The sequence below is a fragment of the Denticeps clupeoides genome, chromosome 18 (assembly GCF_900700375.1).
Source record: "Denticeps clupeoides chromosome 18, fDenClu1.1, whole genome shotgun sequence".
Classification (NCBI taxonomy): Eukaryota; Metazoa; Chordata; class Actinopteri; order Clupeiformes; family Denticipitidae; genus Denticeps; species Denticeps clupeoides.
This window is the reverse complement of record NC_041724.1, coordinates 17,012,952-17,032,729: the sequence shown is the minus strand read 5'-3', so window position 1 is coordinate 17,032,729 and position 19,778 is coordinate 17,012,952. Positions and strand designations below refer to the sequence as shown.

General features: G+C 39.4%; 1 protein-coding gene across 1 annotated transcript in view; it reads left to right on the top strand.

Annotated features, from left to right (window-relative positions):
• The window catches only part of diaph1 (diaphanous related formin 1), an 80,720-nt gene that overhangs the window by 2,522 nt on the left and 58,420 nt on the right, over positions 1–19,778 (top strand). Inside the window, exons 2-3 of the mRNA XM_028959799.1 lie at positions 18,567–18,593; positions 19,050–19,217. Coding sequence (XP_028815632.1) covers positions 18,567–18,593; positions 19,050–19,217 — 195 coding nt within the window. The remainder of the gene's footprint in view (positions 1–18,566; positions 18,594–19,049; positions 19,218–19,778) is intronic.

Sequence of the window (19,778 nt, the reverse complement as noted above, 5' to 3'; positions counted from 1 at the left end):
TGTACTAATAATTTAAATTGCAGCTTTTTGCATTCATGTAATCGCACAGACTGACATCGCGATTACGATGAGATTAATCGTGCAGCACTAGTTGGTTCATGCGATTGGGAATCATAACTCGAGAAATGAAAATTGTTCTGTTGCTGCTGGCTTCTGAATTAAGCTTCTGGGAAGAAAGGTGAGGGTTTTTTTAAGGGTGGTGTCAGCCAACAGACACAAAAAGCTGTTCAGCCTACACTGTTCTTATTTGAAGCAGAGTAATAATTTTACAACACATTCAACCTGAGATAATACATAACCAAATAAAGTTAAGGGACACTTGTCTCAAAAGCTAATTTTACAATGGAAATGAATTAATTTCAGTTTACCATGAAAGCAGTTTTTTTTTTTTTTTTTATATATATATAAAATCTATTACAATAGCAATAATTTAAACAAAGATGCAGTTAGCATTTAAATCTTGAGAATGAGATTTTGCTGGTAACCTCGATTAAATAGAATGTATAATTGAAAACATTTGTCTAACAATGGTCATCGTATCAGATTAGGTGTGGTAGGTCATGTGTTGCTTAGGAATCTGGCAAAAAAAAATGAGGGAGACTATTCCTCTACTGAAGATAACTTGCATTTCTAATATTCCATAAGGGTATGGATGCTTGTAAAGTAGGTGTAACACTAGCAACATCATGAAAGCCTTCCGTCCAATGAGCAAAACTGAAAATACCACCACCTGAAGTAAAGGTAACCAGCATGATGGAAAGAAAGAAGATGGTGTACTCTCACTGAGTTTTGAGCTCTAGTGTTTTATATTTGTGCAGCCACAGTTTAGCACTGAAAAAGTGTTATGATTTATTTCCTGTATGCTTCTAAGGTCAGTCACTGCTGTTTTGCTATTTGTAATTTTAAGGATGAGCTTCTGTTTGTGAAGCAGCAATACAGGAAACATAATTGGGATTTTAATTACAAAGCTTTTATGAATTAATTGTTGAAGCTTATTTTGTGTCGTGTCATCATTGTGGATAATCGTATACACGAGCATTACGTTATAGTAGTTGTTTGCTCTGATAGCGAAAAGCAAGAGGAAAATATGCTGGATTGTCAGTCAGAACTTTCAGCATTTGGTTTATGTACTGTTTCGTGACTTTGATAATTGTAATTTTGCTGGGGGAAAAAAAAACAATGAATATACAACTTTGTATGGAAGCTCAGTGCAGTCATTGTTAAAACATTTACCTGCTCTACTCCATGTAAAAAAAATATTACCATCTGAAGGCTAAAGATGTACTTGAAGATGTAAGTTATCAATCATACTCTGATGCTTTTGGTTAAATGTCTTTGTTTTTTATTATTATTTACATCATCTGTAATAACTCTTCTCTCAAAGAAATGACAACGCAGCCTCTTTGCTTAGGTAGGTGGACTCATCTGCCTCCATGTCTTCACTGTCAGCTTGTTAAAAAATTGATTTAATTTTGTTTTATTAACTCTACAGTCTTGGTTATTTTCCCTTCATAGTATTAAAAATGGACTTGTCTTGCAGTTTGGCTGATGCTGAGTGTGCTGGGCCTCTTGGCTCTAAGTTGGTGCTTGTGCACAAAGAAAAGGCCTTTTCCTCACTCTGTGGAGATTAGTGTACATGTATGAGTAGATTATAAAGTGATTGCACGTGTGTTGAATGTGGAAAGAATTGTGAGAATTTGACAGCAGGTTTAAATATGTTTTGCAGAGACACTCAAATTATAATATATCCTCTACATACCATAATAATCAATGGTGCAAACATTGGCCCTTTTCACCTTTATTCCTCTTTAAATACATGTACTCAGTGGCAGTCAAAAAATTGGACACTCCATCTCCTTTTTTTGTATTATTTCAGATAATTTAAAGTAGCTTTGCTGCTTTGCCTTCGCTTTGCAGTCAAATTCATCCCAAACCGTATCAGCTGGGTTTAGGTCAAGTGATTGTGAAGGCCGTGTCATCTGATGCAGCACTCAATCACTCTTTCTCTTGATCAAATAGCCATTACATAGTCTGGTATCATATTTGGGGTCAATGTCTTGTTAAAATGTCCTAGATGGATAAAGAAAAAAAATTGCACAGAAAGCAAAAACTTGATTTCATGGCATGTCCCTGCAGATTGCTCCGGTAGCCATGAAGGCTAAGTGTGCCTTGGATTTGAAATAAATCGCTAAACTGTGTCACCAGCAAATTGTTGAAGACACAGTGAAGCATCTCGAAAAGGTAACTTGTAACAATTTGGGACTGTGTGTGAGGTTGTAGCAGTTTTGGGGCAGTGAAAGAGCCAAACCATTTTTTTTTAAAGCCGTTTCACCATGAAGGCCTGATTCACTCCGGCTCCTCTGAAAAGTTGATGGTGAGAAGAGTCCATGATTCATTTATGTGGGCTCTATCTGAGGTGCTGGTAATGTGTAGTTTTTGAGGCTGGTAACTAGGTGTGTTAAACTATCGATACAGCAATAAATTGCAATATTTTACATGGAGATATTGTATAGATATAGGGACATCAAATATTGATATTTTTAGTTCACCAGGTGGTGCTGCTGAGTGTTTTTGTGTCTTAAAGTAATGATGGACAGTCATTTATCCTTACTATTTGAGTGGTTCTAGCAATAACATGGTGGTAGTAGTCTGGTGGGTAACACACTCTCCTATGAGCTTAAGTTTAAACCCGACTTACTACCATTGTGTCACTTAAACCCGAGAGTCTCGAGGGTGTCTGTTCCTTTACTGATTGCAAGTCACTGTGTATAAGGGTGTCTGATAAATGGCACATGTAAATGTAATATGAATCGGTCAAATGGTCAAAACACTTGTCACTGTATTGACTTTTGTACCAAACCCTATCACTGCACAACACAACCGATGGTCTCAAATACATTAAGAAGGCAATGAATTAAGTCTTGACAAGGTGCACCTGTTCATTGAAAACCATTCCAGCTTCCAACTTCATGAGGCTGTTGGAGAGAATGCAAAGATTGAGCAAAGCTATCATTAAGGTAAAAGATGTCTAAAAATCTATTCCAGTTGTGTTCCTTCCATAGTTTGGAGGTCATCAGTATTCGTTAACCACAAAGAAATTATGGAAATAGACTATTGAATGAGAAGGCTTATACACTTTAGCTTGCTACTTTACACACACACACACACACACACACACACACACATACATACATACATACATACATACATATATATATATATATATATGCGCGCATGCATACTTTCTTGTGCTTTTTTGTGCTTTTTCTTTCTGTTCTGTCTCCTTTTATCCATTAAGAAGCCTCTTCTGCCTGCAGCAGATGTCTCTGGTATCAGATGTCTTCTACCTGTCCTTACTGTGTGCAGTTTAGTGGATTAGAATAATTCATATACTTCAAATAATTCATATAAAAGACTGGGGCCCTATGTTTTCAAGCAATGCAGAAACCATGGGGGGAATTGTGGAATACAAAAAATGAAACCAAATCTATTGTAAAATGTAGAATTGTTTAAAGTCACGTTTTTGGCCACTGTGCCAACTGTACATGTTTACGGTTGAGGTGGCACACACCAATGCAATGTAAATGCGCATTCAGCTATGGCAAAGATTTTTGCTGTCCTCAAAAAAAAAAATTCTACTCTTAGTGCTTGTACACTAGTTCCTATTGACATCCCACTGCATTAAAGCTCCATTTGTATAACTTAATTCCTGGAAATCTCTATAAATCACGTGACCTCCACGTGCCTGTATGACCTCCCTACAATGCCTCAATGGATGGTCTCCTGAGTGATCTCCTCCCAGACCTGGACTGAAGCATCCGGGCCAGTTCATAGCATCAATGCCTTTGTCTTGCAGGAACTGCTGATGCACTCCAGACATATGAGGTCTAGCATAGTCTTGCATTAAGGAGGAAACCAGGGCCAACCGCACCAACATATGGTCGCAAAAGGGGTTTGAGGATCTCATCTTGATACCTAATGGCAGTCAGGCTGGCTCTGGTGAGCACATGGGGGGCTGTGTGGCCCCTGAAAGAAATGCCATTCCACACAATTACTGACCCCCTTCAAAAACTGGTCATGCTGGAGGATGTAGTAGGCAGTAGAACATTCTCCACGGCATCTCCAGACTCTGTCCTCCTGTTCCTCCTTGCACTAAGGTGGAGGTAGCATTTCTGCTGCTGGGATGTTACCCTCCTATGGCCTCCTCCATGTCTTCATGCTCTGGACACTATGCTGACAGACACAGCAAACCTTTTTGCCACAGCTTGCATTGATGTGCCATCCTGGATGAGCTGCACTACCTGATCCACTCGTATGTTGTAGATTTGTTTTATGCTACCACTACAGTGAAAGCACTGCTAGCATTTAATACATCAGTCAGGAATCATAGTAACTTAGAAGTGGTCTGTGGTCATCACCTGCAGAACCATGCCTTTATTAGGGATGTCTTGCTAATTGCCTATGATTTCCAGCTGTTGTCTTCCATTTCCATTTGCACAACAGCATGTGGAATTGATTGTCAATCAGAGTTGCTTCCCAAATTGACATTTTGCAGAAGTGTGATTTGTTTTTTTTTTGAGCAGTGTATATTTTTTTCCATGCGTAGTCCGCAGGTTTGGAGCCATACAGCTGTGCAGTTTGCCAAATATATTTTGTGACAATAGAAACGAATAGGCCACTACTAAGTGGTGACCTAGCGGTTAAGGAAGATGCCCCTTAATCAGAAGGTTGCTGGTTCAAATCCCGATCCGCCAAGGTGCCACTGAGCAAAGCACCGTCCCCACACACTGCTCCCCGGGCGCCTGTCATGCCTGCCCACTGCTCACTCAGGGTGATGGGTTAAAAGCAGAGGACACATTTCATTGTGTGCACATGAGCTGTGCTGCAGTGTTTCACAATAAAAATCACTTTCACTTTATTTAGGTGCTTTTCATGGTTTTCAGACTATATTAATCATTTCTTTTCGTTCAGATTTTTACTTATTTATATATTTTGTTTTTTAAACCATGCTAAATTCAGTAATGCTAAATTCAGTGAAATCTGTCGTCTTTGCAAAGCAGCAATTGTTTTCTGTTCAGAATTCTTGGCTTATTTTGTTTATACTTGAAATGTAGGGCAGAAGGTTATTAATTATCTCCTTCCTTTTTTGAAATCTGTGTCATGGGTTATGTGTTTGAGACAGTTTGTGGTACATAATGTGATCTGTGTGGTTTCACATTTCACCAAATAAAAGGCATATTGCATTGTGATTGTAAAGTGAATCTTGCGTCTGTATTTAAGATGGGCAACTTTTTGAAATGTTTGTCTTTCTGTCTGACCCTAAGTCATTCTGAAATTTGTATTCTGTTACACTTGTGTCTTCCTGAGGTAAAATGTTCTTTTTTTTACCCTATATTGAGCTTCGCATAAATGTCAAAACTTCCTGGAAAAACTGATCAATTCTCTGCAGCAGAACTCTTCTTTAAATCCACTTCACTCTACTATAAAATAAAATCGAAATAAATTTTGTGCAAATTATTTAGGCTTGGGCGAATATTCAATAGTTTTTAATCTTTTCAATTGTCTACCTTAAATATGTGGTGTGTTCGAGTCTGTAGGATCCATTTCAATGTCTACAAAGAAAAATTATAAGTTGAACCTGTGCTGGATCCACAAAACAACATACAAGGGTTAAATCTTTTCTTTTGATTCCAGATTTTTGAAAAAAAAAGAAACCCTTGATGCAGGTGTATTTTGGCAATGCTTCAAGCTCATGTGATGCTCTTTGGAATTAATGTAATTGGAAACAAAACTTTGTTTGCGTCAGTGTCATAGGTACCCTAGTGTCATACCCCACATTGGAAGTAAAGGAAAGGCAACCCCTTTTATTTTGTTTATTCGATTTTAACACATTACATTATTTTGTACCAATGTAGTCCTGTTTTTGTACCAATCAGCCCTGTTTTGATTTGAAGGTTTGGCTCTTGTGAGCTGAATAGAACAGCGGGGACAGTATAAAGAAAGAAATCATTGATTAAAGGCTAAAGTACACACCCCTCTGTCCCAGGCTGATTGAGTGAAACTTTTTATTCATTTCAGCATCCGGTCGCATTGCTTCATTTCCTGGTGCATTTGCTGTAGCTGCTTACCAACTTCCTTCTTGAGGCCTTAGAAAAAATGCAGCTAGCACTTTGTAATGATTCATCTGGAATTTTGTGTAATTTTGTTGATGTCATTGTTATATGATTATTTTCCTGTGTATGCATATGTACATGTTTGAACAAGTCTCTTTTTAGTATTAATCTGTTTGTGTGCATCAGAGCCATTTTCCCTCTCTTAAGCCCTGCATGTCCTTTAAGGCATGGATATGTGACAGGCTGACGACTCAGGATTAGATTATACTTCATCTTAAACTGTGACTTTTTTTTTCATTGCTGTTTACAGTGTGTATCACTGTACTCACCATGTCCATCAACACACAACCTTCATGATATTCACTCAGAATAATGCTGTTGCCTGTGATCTGTAAGGAATTCAGAATATACGTTTAGTTTGCTTAGATAAAGATCAGATCAAAATTATGAAAAATCTGATAAAAATAGTGGCATTCACACTTTCTTCCTTTCCTCTCTCTTGTACTCCCACCCTTGCTTTTCCAGTAGTGTGTACCTGTCCACCGCAACAGATCAGCTTTAGATTATCTGTAATTAACGTGCAGTGGGTGTCAAACTCCATGTCTGAAAAACTAATCCCTCCTAATCCTACAACATATAACGTCAGGGAACTGGATAGTGTCTTTCAAATGCTCACACACTGTTAACCGACTGCCTTTATCAATTTCTTTTCAAAGAATAATAAAATGTCATGTCAGAAAATATCATCTTGTAGTGACCTCCTAATGAGATAATTTGACTTTAATCCATTTTAATATAGGTGATGAGTCGTTTTAAACAAATAAATTGTGATTTATTCTTAACTTTGATAGACAATGTCTGATACAGAGATGATTGTTGCTGATGGTTTATTAATCCAGACACAGGCACATTCCTCAGACACACAGCAATCTTATGTGGCATTTTTGTTAATTACTTTAATAATTTATTAAAATGTTATTGGTTTTGTAACTTTAGCAACCTGATTAACATGTTTAGGTTTGATTCTAAGTGAAACATTGCTGATGGTTTCTCCATCCAAAAGACATCAGCATCACTGAGTAATTTATGAATATGTAGCATTTCTAGGTCATGGGTGGTAGGGTGGTAGTAGCCTAGTTGGTAACACACCCGCCTAAGAATCAGAAGACCCAGGTTCAAATCCATCTTACCACCATTGTGTCCCTGAGCAAGACACTTAACCCTAAATTGCTCTGCTGGGGGACTGTCCCTGTCACTACTGATTGTAAATCGCTCTGGATTAGGGCATCTGATAAATGCTGTAAATGTAAAATGTAAATGTAATTATGACAGGTCAGTATTTTGTCAGTTTTCGGACTGATCGTCCAGCTCCATCTTTTTTTGGTGGTATTGGTGTGGGAGTTGCTACTCCGATCATCTGGAAAATATTGAAAATTGTAGCTGTGTCTGCAGGGAGCGTGTGTGGGTGTCTGCAGTCTGTCTGGCTTTATCTTGGCCTTGTGAATAGGAAACTGTGCTTAACGTTCAATCTCTAATTAGTCAAACTTCTACACTGTTCCAGGGAGCATGCCTCATTAGATCCCTCAGTCTTGCTGTCTGGATCTGTGCTGTCTGGGTCTGTAATGGGCTAACCCTACTTCCATTATTATATTAAGAATGGGTTTAATTAAATGTTTCAGCCATTATTGTCTGACTTGTGCTTATTTGGTGTTTATCAATTTTTGGTCGTAGGAGGAATTAAAGTGGGGGACACTGTATTAATGGTTTGTCAAACCACTCAACGGTTTATCTAATATTTTTTTACAATGCCTAATGAAATCAGAATGCGTATTAATACTCACTCTTGTCTATATATATATATATATATATGTGTGTGCAAGGTCACACTTATCCAACAGCTCTTTACACTTCTAAAACATAAACTTAACATGTTTGTCTTGCTTCCATTTATAGGCATTTCTTCACTATTGTCTGATCTATATTTTGCTCTATTGTGCTGTTTTTTTTTGTCCTTGGTGTCTGTGATTTTTCACGGATCTTGAATTTATCTATAGCTTTTCTATGTACTAATAGTCACAAGTACAGAGTAAGCTTTGAAAATGTACTTTTTTTTCTTTAGAAACTGGCTCTAATTTTACTACCCCTTACTACCTATTTTCCAAATACTGTTAAAGACCTTTATCTTCTCAGTGCAGGGATTTTACCTGAGTCTCATGATGCTTGTTGAAAGTGTGGCTGCCAAATTACAGCCTTTGCAGCACAATTGCAGTATACAGGTGGGGTTGGGCAGCGAATGCTTTTTTTTTTTGTTTTGTTTTGTTTTTTGTGGGGGAGGGTTAATTGGACCACACAACACGATGGGAAAAGAAATACCTTTTCCATTTTTATTACAAGCCAAAGTTCATAACATTTGTGCCACAATGAAGGACTTTTTTTTTTTTTTTTTTTTGTAGCAAATAAATTATTGAAATGAAGGTGGCACGTGGTGCCGTAGTTAGGACTTCAGGGTTGTGGGTTTGTCTCTGGGTCAATCATGTCCTCTCATGTCAAATTTTATTTGTCACATACACAGTCATACACGGTATGATATGCCGTGAAATTCCTTAGCGACTGCTACCACTTTTTTGGAAAACGAGAGTGGCTGGTCACTCAATGCAATGTACTCGATAATTGCCTGTGTTATTTTCACAGCATGTGGATTGTCTCTGGACATTTTCTCTTGTCTTGCAAAAGTTTCCTGCAGCGTGGGTTGTGTTTGTTTAGAAGCGTGGATAAACTCTTTGTATTTTAGGTGCTTGATTAAATTACTTGTGTTAAATGTGAGTTTGAGCCTCCTCTGGACAATTTTGCTTAGCACAATTTGCTGTCTGCCTTTTGTTTTGTCGTCTTCATTCACTTTGAAATAGTTCCACACGGCTGACATGTCTCGCCTCGACCTTCTACCCACTCTGAGCTGGGGGCGGAGCCTGGGGGCGGGCACTCGGCGCCTGTGATTAACCCCTTACATGCTCAGACCGTGGTATCGGTCCCCGGTATCAGGGGACTTTTAATGAGTACGAGTAGTTTAGAAAATATGGTATCAAGGCTGATACCAGATACCGGTTTCGGTGCATCCCTAGCGACTGCTATAGACCACAATATTGCAAGTATACAGTGAACCAATATGCAAATACTGCAAACATAACCAAATCTTACACTTTTATGTTTTTAAGTCAAAGTCAGCTTTATTGTCGATTCTGCCACATGTACAGGCCATACAGATAATTGAAATTGCGTTACTCAGACCCATGGTGCATACAAGTAACATTAAATACAACAATAACATTAAATACAAAAGGTTTAAAAATAAGCAAATGTATAAAATTTAAAAACACAATATACATAACATAAATTATGTGTAACAGGTAGGGTGAAGGTGTGCAAATGAGTAAAGCGAAAGTAAAGTAGAAAATTTGTGCCAGATTCGGGGGAATAGTCCAGAAGTGATTGAAAGTGCTGGAGTGTATTAGTGTTCTGTCCTATGTTGTTGATAGCTCGTATGGCCTGCGGTAAGAAGCTCCTCCTCATTCTCTCTGTGTTGGACTTCAGGGAGTAGAAGCGCTTCCCTGATTGCAGCAGAGAGAACAGTCCATTGTTGGGGTGGCTGAGGTCCTTCACTATCTTGCTGGCCCTGGTCCAGCACCTCTTGCTGTAGATTGATTGAAGGTCAGGGAGCTTGGTACTGATGATGTGTTCAGCTGATCGAACCACCCTCTGTAGGGCTCGCCTGTCCTGCATGGTGCTGTTCCCGAACCAGGTTGAGATGTTTCCCATCAGCATGCTCTCTATGGTGCAGGACTAGAAGTTCCTAAGCACCTTGGAGGGCAGTCTAAAGTCTCTCGGGCGTCTGAGGTGGTAGAGACGTTGCCGGGCCTTTTTCACCACGATGTAACCGGACCATGACAGGTCCTGCATGATGTGAACACTGAGGTATCGGAAACTGTCCACTCTCCACTGGGCTCCTGTTGATGAGAGGGGTCTGGTAGTTCTTCTCCTGCTTGTTACTAAAGGCCACTATTAACTTGTTTGTCTTGTTGACGTTCAGGTAGATATTGTTCCTCTGGCACAAATTCTCCAGATTTCCAACCTCCTCCAGCTAGGCTGTCTGTGCCGGTGTGGGTGTTTACTAGGCACTCCAGTTTTGTCTTATCGTTTGTCCACTATGTGAACTGGTGTCTGCCGACTGCCATTCTCTTGATAAGTTTTTCCATTTATTATTTTCTCTTAACCTGATTACTATATCAGTTACCATAAAGACATCTTACAGTATTTAAGTTTGTCTTTGTTAGTATTGTATTAGTATTTTGGAAAAAGGTCTCTGTAAACTCTTAGATTCATGCGACAGACACACATTAGTAACATCGTATACTATACCAATGAGAGATCATAAAGGGTGGAGCCCACCTCTGATTGGCCATGGTCCAGATATTCCTGTATGTTTGAAAGTGGGCATGCTGCAGTCAGACAGAGAGAGGTGAGTAGCCTGGACCAGTCAGATAGACAGTGGATGTAGCAACGGATTAGAGCTTTAATCAGGCTTTAGAAGTTAGACCCGATCCCGAAAGTATGGTATTGTGGTGGTGAATGGCAGCCAATATAACTGTACCAACTTGCTTATTACTTTCTGGTCTTCAAACAGACTTAGTTTTTAATGACATACCATTATCAATTTGAGTGCAGATTTCCTAATTCTGTTATTTGGTTCATTGCAACCGGGGTACAGTAATATCAATTGCTAATGGGAGATTTTGGAAAATATCCTGTAGATTTTCAGCAGACTGCTGGACATGTGCAGCTGCTCCTTTTGGCTCTTTCTTGATCTGTGATGTGTGTGGTTTCACTCTGATTATTTATTCTGCTGGTGGTTTTCACACCTTCGGCCCTTTCAACAGTTCACAAAGCTCTTATAAGACTTGCAGAACAGTGAATGGTGAAGTCCACTTACACTCAGACACATGACTCAACTAGCCTGGTGCTGTACCAGTACTAGTCATTCTCAAAACTTTTGGCCACAACTGTAGAATCTTGACTGTGCTTTAATTGGAACAGAGAAGAATATGCATGCACAAACTTGAAGATTCATAACTTTCTTGTAAAATTCTAGGAGGTAGAACAACTGCTTTCTTGGAGGTATCAGGGTCCTAAGCAGCGCCCTGTATCGAGTATCAAATAATGGCAGTGTATTAACTACGTTTCCAACACAACCTTAAACTGACTTGGATCATCGAGGTGCACTGAATCCAGATTTTCTCCCTCTTTTGGTCTCTTTAGACTGGAAAGGCACTTTTTGTCTGAATCAATTCAGCAATCAGACGTCAGTATGAGTGAACTTTGACAAGCACCACTATTGACCCAGATCTATGGCATTTACACAGTGGAAAGCCTTTCTGCCAAATTAGTGTAGTGGGTGGAGGAGGGTCTGTCCTCACTCTCATCTCCATCTCTAAGAGCTCTATGAACACATTAATCAGGTGTCGGACTGACTGGCTCTATTAATCTCTCTACATGGGGGAGCAAGATAAGATTTTTATGATGTGAGAAATATCTTTGTGCTCATGCCTATTCTAGTTGGGGATAATGTGAAGTGTTTATAAATTCTTTGCACTTTGTTAGGGCCGATTGGTGATATGTAACTTGGCGGATCTCTTTTGAACAGCAGTTGATGATTTAAGTGTGGTAGTAGCCTAGTAAGTGATTTAAGGGTGGTAGTAGCCTAGTGGGTAAAACACACGCCTCTGAACCAGAAGACCCTGTTTAAAATCCCGCCTACTACCATTGTGTCCCTGAGTAAGACACTTAACCCTAAGTTGCTACATGGTAGTACAAACGTTTGCACATAGTTTGCACATGGTAGTACAGACGTTTGCACATAGTCCTCTGTGTATCGTAATTCTAACTCATTAATGCTCCAGGGGGACTGTCCCTGTAACTACTGATTGTAAGTTGCTCTGGATAAGGGCGTCTGATAAATGCCGTAAATGTAAATGTAAGTCTAGCTATGCAGGAAAGATATGGACACACTGGTGTACATCACTCTGGACAAGAGTGTCTGCTAAATGTAATGTACTAAGGAGCAGGCAATATGAATACTTCTTGTTGCTGTGGAATGCTGAGCCCACGACAACACTGGTTGACTGCTGACTCATGGAAGTACGAAAGTTTGGACATAGTCCTCTGTTTATTGTAATTCTAACTCATTAATGTGGATGTGTTTACAATATCAACCTTGGCAGCATTTGGCTCTTTTGTCTTGCTGTGTGTGTGTGTTTACCATTAAGGGCAGCCTTCCAGGATAGGGGGTAGTCATGCAGAAATCTGTCCCTGTGTCCGCTGAGGCGTTCTAACTCTGAGCAGGCCAGACTGCTCCTAACTGTACTTGGCAAACAGCCTAATTTAGCATAAAGGACTTCCTGGTGACACGACTGGGCACCCGCCACACCCCGCGTAGTCTCACGGTCACCTAAACACACAGACTTTCAGTTCAGTAGGTTTTAGCCCTGCTCCACCCATACCAAGGTCAATTAGAACAGCAACCTTTTTTTTCTGCACAGATTGGAAGCTGGAAGCAGTCTAGGGACAGCTTTTATTTCTTTGTTTTTGCTGGACAAGTATATGGAAAAGGAAGTGTCATGGGGAGATGATCTGGTCAACGTCCAATCATCTCATCATGGTCTAATTGCCCAATGCCATTGACTAATCTGGACCTACTTTAAGTCTACATTAGGTCTATCAAAGGTCACACTTCAGTATCAGAAGTTACAGGGACAGTCCCCTCCAGAGCAAATTACGGTTAAGTGTCTTGCTCAGGGACACAATGGTTGTAATGGGGTTTGAACCCGGGTTTTATCCTTCATAGGCAATTGGATACTGATACTGCTACCACCATGAGTGTGTGCATGTTCACTTTTATAGAGGAAAAACTGCTCAGTGAGTCAAGTCTGCTGGCTTCCTGTTACCACTCTTGGCAGGAAGTGGGTTGTCACTCACTTGGGCGTGTCCTCAGAGCCGTGTGGTGATATCACCACCATGTGTTCCTCAACCAAAACAAAGTCCATGGCAACTGCAAAAATACAAAACTGCATTGAAGCACACAGTGAAAAATGACAATCGTTTTTTAGTTACATCACATTCCTGAATCAGAGGAAAATGATTACCCCAAACATCTTAAAACTCAGCTTTAGCTGTAATTAGAGATGGGTTATATGGCCTAAGAGTATTATTGCAAAATCCGCATGATATTTAAGATGCAAGTAGCGCAGCCTTTGCGGATGCCCTGGTCAAGGTTGAATTTTGTGCATGTTTATTATAGCAGCCATTATAAGTTGAATGTAGCCAGGAGAGTTTTCTGGATGTGCAGGGGAGCAAGTAGTCTGCTTGGGCTGGGCAGGGCAGAGAAGCAAATTTTGAAACCAAAATACTTTCAGTCTTTTACAGTAATGTTTAAACCCATACTGGATGGTCACGATGTGGAAGTAGACACAATACATTTGATATATATCCCGCCGCTAGTTGAAACTTTTACAAAACGATCTGGGCTTAATGGGAGGACATGCTGTTTGATCCCAGATGGGGAAGCAGTATTGCATTAATATAAATGATTGTGTGTTGGAGCTTGGTTCTCTAGTCTTTTTAGTATTCCTCTGGGATACAGTCAACGGTAAGCAGCTGCCTGGTGTAATGATACCTCCTTCTTCTGCCCCTCTGGCTTAATGCTGGACTGCCACTCACATTTGTGTGTACAGACCATTTTTTCATCACTGTACTCAATTTTTTCTGCACATTAATGTAGCTTCACTCTTGTTTTCATCAAGCCTTCATTAATTTTATCCTACTGTAAAATTGCTATGTTTTCTATGTTTAGCTGTCAAGTTCTTCTATATAATGTCTCAGTTGTTCCGCCATGTGTAATTGCTTGGTTCATGTGTCTGTTATGCTTTCGTAACATACACACATACATACCTCCTTAAAAAAAATAATAAAATTGTTAACTATTTTATAACTATCTGTGTCATCCTAAAAGCTCATGCAGCACCTCTGTGGCACCTCTGTGTTTCACACAAGGTTTCCTCTACTCAGCATTCTTGCTTGAATGGAACTGGTGCTTCCATCATTAGTACAAAAGATAAAAGGTGCTGCGTTTTTGCTGACAGCTTGCACTATGCCTATATGTGTTTGTGTGTCTGTGTGTGATTTGGGGTGTAAGCAGAAACTTACTTCTGCCTTCTTAGGTGTAATTGAATTTGATTCACGGTAGGCTGACTCCAATTAACCCAGTCATCTTTTAACTCTGCAGGATGGTGAATTGAAGAACAATGGGTCAGCGTCTTCACGAAGCAGTGCAGTCTGTTTCGTACAGACTATAATAGACCTGATAGGTCTCGGCCCACTTTAAATTTGCTGACTGGTGTTGATCAGGGCCAGTGGAGGGGGTTGTGTTACCAAAAGCACTAAAGGCCTGATCTCGTCCTTCCGGGTATGCTGATTTATGCTGCAGAGTCCTGCCTTAAGCCTAGACGAGCTTTGCATTCTACATTTTTTGACATTCTGACCATTCCAGCTCCAGCACATCTGTACACATGCAATGGGCTTAAAATGTGTTTAAAATCTGGTTACCCTAGATTCCCACAAAATTCCCACTTCTGTTACAGTTTGATTGACATAAAGTGCACTTCCGGTCTATCATTTATCAGATGCTCTTATCCAGAGCGATTTACGGGTTAAGTGTCTTGCTCAGTGACACAATGGTAATAAGTGGGATTTGAATCTGTGTCTTCTGGTTTATAGGTGAGTGTGTTACCCACTAGGCTACTACCACCCTCAATACACCATTTGTTTGGATTCACTGCTTGTAAAAGTGTTTTGCATGACGTAAATTTATTTTAATAAAATGTAAAATTCACACTGTGGATGGTGGTCTGCTGATATGGTCTCACATAAACCACCTTAAAAAGTTTGAACAGCTACAGGAAGAAAGATTGATTTGCTGTCTTCATGCCAATCATATTCATTTTTCAATAAAATATATTGTGATGCTGTAGTTGTTTTGCCACAACTTGAGGGTTTATACTTGCTTTTAAGTATTCAGGCTTTCGTTTTTAGTCATTTAGAAAAACAACGAAAGCTCTTGTATATATTGAATTCTCATTGTAAAGCCAAAGAATGGAAATGTGGGCTGCAGCAATTTGCATAATCTGAACATATTTGGGAGATTCAATAGATTATTACAGTAAACAAGCTTGCCAGTGATTAAAAGCATCCATAAAACTTCAGTATAAATCTGATGTGATTTCAGAGTTGTGTGCAGAATCTCTCTGGATCTTTACTCCACTAAATCAGCAGGAGTTGACTATCAGTATAACTTGTAACATGGTGAATTTTGTATAATTAGCATAATTATATATATTTTTTTTTCCCTGTCCCTGAGGCAGCAACACTGTCCACAGAATGAATCCGTGAGTCAGCAAGAGAGAGCTAATTATACTTGCAAAAGTTGAAAATATCTGAAATCAGATAGGTAGATCTGTTCTCTTTGAATGTGAAGTTTACTTCAAAAGATGACCATAGGATGACCTCTTGCTCAAGCATTGAGAAGATGGGCCTTGTGTTTTAATTGAACTGAAAGTTCTTAGACTCCAATAATGTAGTAAACTTCCTTCTGCTTTTTGTGTTCCTACTCAGGATTTGCAAAAGACCTCCTGCCTCAGGGTTTATCTGTGCGTTTTCTCCCCCTTGGTAGATGTTGGGCCTAAAGAGAACATCCAGAGCGGCAAATAACTAGTACTGCAGACACTTCTCAGTCAGCTTCCTGCAGAACTTTAGGAACAGTGGACACCCTGGCTATTTCATGGCTAATGTTATAGCTAATGTTTAAGATGGATGCATAGGTGGAATGCACCATAAACCATGTGAATGTACCTTTTTCCATAGTTAAGGAGAGACCAGGCTTGATGCTAGGGCTGTACATTTCCTGAAGCTTTTGATTTTGTTACAACTGAAATAAATGTAGTGGTTTGTGATGAAATATAAGCAAATGTGTGCACCAGAAAAATTCAACATTGTATTGAATATATAGATGCTGATGGACAGGGATTTATTTAACCATGGCAACCCCCTGGGTAATCAATGTTATGGATCAAACATTTATTCCAAATCTGTGTATGTTATTTTTCATAAATTGGGTAGTCCTTCTTCACGGGGTCTCCGATTCCAATCATGTCTGTTCTCCGTTGTTGTCCCTGGCTGGTGGAACAACCTGCCCTCCTCCACACGACTAGCCGAGACTATCACCACTTTTAAGAAGAAGGTGAAAACCCTCTTATTCCAAAAATATTACAGACAAATTTAACACATACACATGCAAACACATTGAACAAACAAATACAAAATGTATAAATACATTATAATTTTTCTTAGTCTAGCACCCAACACTCTCCGAGCATGCTCTTCAATGACAAGTCTAAGCCTTATCAGGGCTCTTAGTTTGTATACTTGATATTCTATAGAAATCGAACGAGAATTGCTGGTGTCTTCCCATTGTAAGTCGCTTTGGATAAAAGCGTCTGCCAAATAAAGTAAAGTAAAGTAGTCGTTTTTAAGGGTAACTGCTAAGTGCATATATATAGACAACATTCGTGCTTACACAGATGTATAAATCATCACTGTTGAGAATACCAGAGTGGGCTTGTGTAGAAATGAACTCTTCCTCAACTTGAAAGCACGTTGTAAGTCGCTCTGGATAAGGGCGTCTGCCAAATGCCGTAAATGTAAATGTAAATGCAGTAGTTAGGAGGCTTGCTTGATCTATGGAATGTTGCTCAGGAGAATGTCTCTGTTAGGGGCGAGAATCCTGATCGTAGGCCGGTGCCTTCACAGTCTTAAAGGGTAAAAAAAGCAGACTCACCTTCTAAATAAGATAAATCCATGGTGGCTCTGTGTGCTGAATATAAGTATATTTACACGCACACCGATGCAGCCTCGCAGATAAGGACATGCCACATTACAAATCATAAGGTCGACTGGTCTGGAGGTGATAAGTGCTCCCCGTCCATGAAATCACTCCATGCCTCGGTTCAGTCTCTCTGTGACCCTCTAATCTAAATGTCTTCTAAATCTATAAATGTAAGGGTAAAGGTGTGTGTGAACCCTTTGGGTTGATTCTTGGGTTGGTTGACTGGTGGCCCAGTCTATTTTGGGTGTATTCACTAATATGATATTTTATGCTTCAGTATGAATTATGTATACATGTATGCATATTCAACAACATAGACCTTTTTCATTTATATGTTTGTGCACTGATGCTGGTCACTGAGATGACTGACATGCGAAAAGCTACACGAAGAGCACAGGATTCCGGCATCCTTAATACTGAGGATCGGATTTGGAGAAGCTTGAAAGAGAGAGCTTTTTGTTTCCAGGATTTGGTTTTGGGATTTATTTCTGCTCCTTTTTAAAGGTGTTTTTACTGACATTGTTTTGTGCCTTATGAACTGTTTCGAGACCTCAGGCTCTGCTGAGCCTGAAACTGACTGACTCTTACTGGCTAGAGACTCTTATTATGTAATCTGTGACACTCCTCTGCAGGGTACATTTTTGGACTTGGGTCCAAAGAAGATGGTTTTAACACATTAAAAATATGTTGTGGTTTGTTGCGCGTTCTGGACTTGTAAATTCACACACAGGCATATATTTAACAATTTGGGAATGATATTGTTTAAAACGAGAATATTCTGGACCTTATGAATACATTTTAGGTTCTAGCTAATTATATTCAGTTAACATAGTCATTTGATGTTTGCTTTTGTCTTCACACATTACCACACACACACACACACACACACACACACACTGACATGCACTCAGCACATGTTGACACTGTTTAAGGAAGGTGGCACCCTTGCAGAAGCTTTGTTAAGAACAGACAAACAAGGCATCTCTGGTTTGGTCATTTGTTGGTCAGCTCTGCCCCCTTGTGGATGGAACAAAATATAGATTTTTTTTAAACAAGCATTCAGCATTAGATACAGATGAATTCAAAACAAGACGACTCAAATGACAATCTCCAGTGGTTTCCACCGCAAACCACTTTCTGATCTATGTGTTCTGTTTTTAATTAAATACAATTGTGAATGTGTGCATGTCTTTAAATTAATAGAAGATGGAAAAAGTAGATATCTTGTTTTTGAATGAGGTTGATTGATTGTATATTTGGACCAATGGAATTTGGTCCGCGTAGGTTAAGTTCATAACACAACTCACAACATTCAAAAATAAGTAACATAATAATCATTGTGTGTATATATATGATGTACTGTCTTAATTTGCATGTTCACTTGGTAATTCTATTGATTTATTTTTTTTTCTGCCTGTCTGTCTATATCTATATCTTTTTCTCCATCACTCCTGATCTCCATCCAGACTCTCAAACGGCTGTTTCCTGATGAGGTAGGGGTGTGGCTGCCTAGTTGTCTGTGTCTTAGACCTCCTCCTAACCTATCCCAAATGGTTTATTTTACCTGAACTTTGAAGCAGTAAAACTAACCCTGTGTGAATGTTGTTCTGACTGTGTGCTGCTCTGTGTTCTGCTCTATTCTATGTTGAATAATATTTGCCATAGTTCTGGTTTGCTGTAGCTCTTATTACATCATAAAAGAGATTTCTGTCACAGATCTGCTTTCTGCCCAATAAATAAAGAGGTTAATATATTTTATTCTGGGCTGTCTCGTTCTGGTATGGTGATTGGTGCCCCCTAAAGGTAAATTGTAATGTTCGCCCAGACATTTAATTTCATGTCGTGCTAAGATGTCAGAATTTGTTTGGATTGTTCCTTCAAATTTTAGAGAATGTCAGCAGTTATATTTGCCTCTGTTACCTTTAAACTGTACTTTCTGACCCCTGCAGCTGGAGAGGTTTACTAGCATGCGTATAAAGAAGGACAAGGAAAAGCCAGTGGGTTTGAACCCTAGCCAGAGACACTCTGCTGCAGCACAGTATGAGGTGCCACCTCAGGGCTCTATGATGCAGGACCACTCTGATGATTACGTGCTGGAGCTCTTTGAACAAATGTTGGTGAGTGTGTTGTAATTGATGCTAATTTATTGTAAAACCAAAACACATAAGAATGCCCAACAATCACGGCAGGGTAAATTTTTTAATTTAATAAAATGACACAACAATGGGTTAAGGAAGACATTCATAAGATGTTAATTATAAAAACTAAACGGATGGTACTTGTATTCAGCATCATTATAGATGATATAGACGTTATAATTAGATTCAGTGAAGACACAGGTACTTCATCTATTTGGAGGTGTGAGTCGAATTGTCAACATAAGCTGGGAAAAAAAACGTTTAGAACTGTGCCATGGTGCTAGAGGGTGGTAGTAGCCTAGTGGGTAACCTACTCGCTTATGAACCAGAAGACCCGGGTTCGAATCCCACTTACTACCATTGTGTCCCTGAGCAAGACACTTAACCCTTAGTTGCTCCAGGGAGACTGTCCCTGTAATTACTGATCGTAAGTCGCTCTGGATAAGGGCGTCTGATAAATGCTGTAAATGTATAGAGGAACACTGCGTCAGTCTGATACATTTAATTGGACTTGAATGTTAAGACACTAAAACGAGTGAA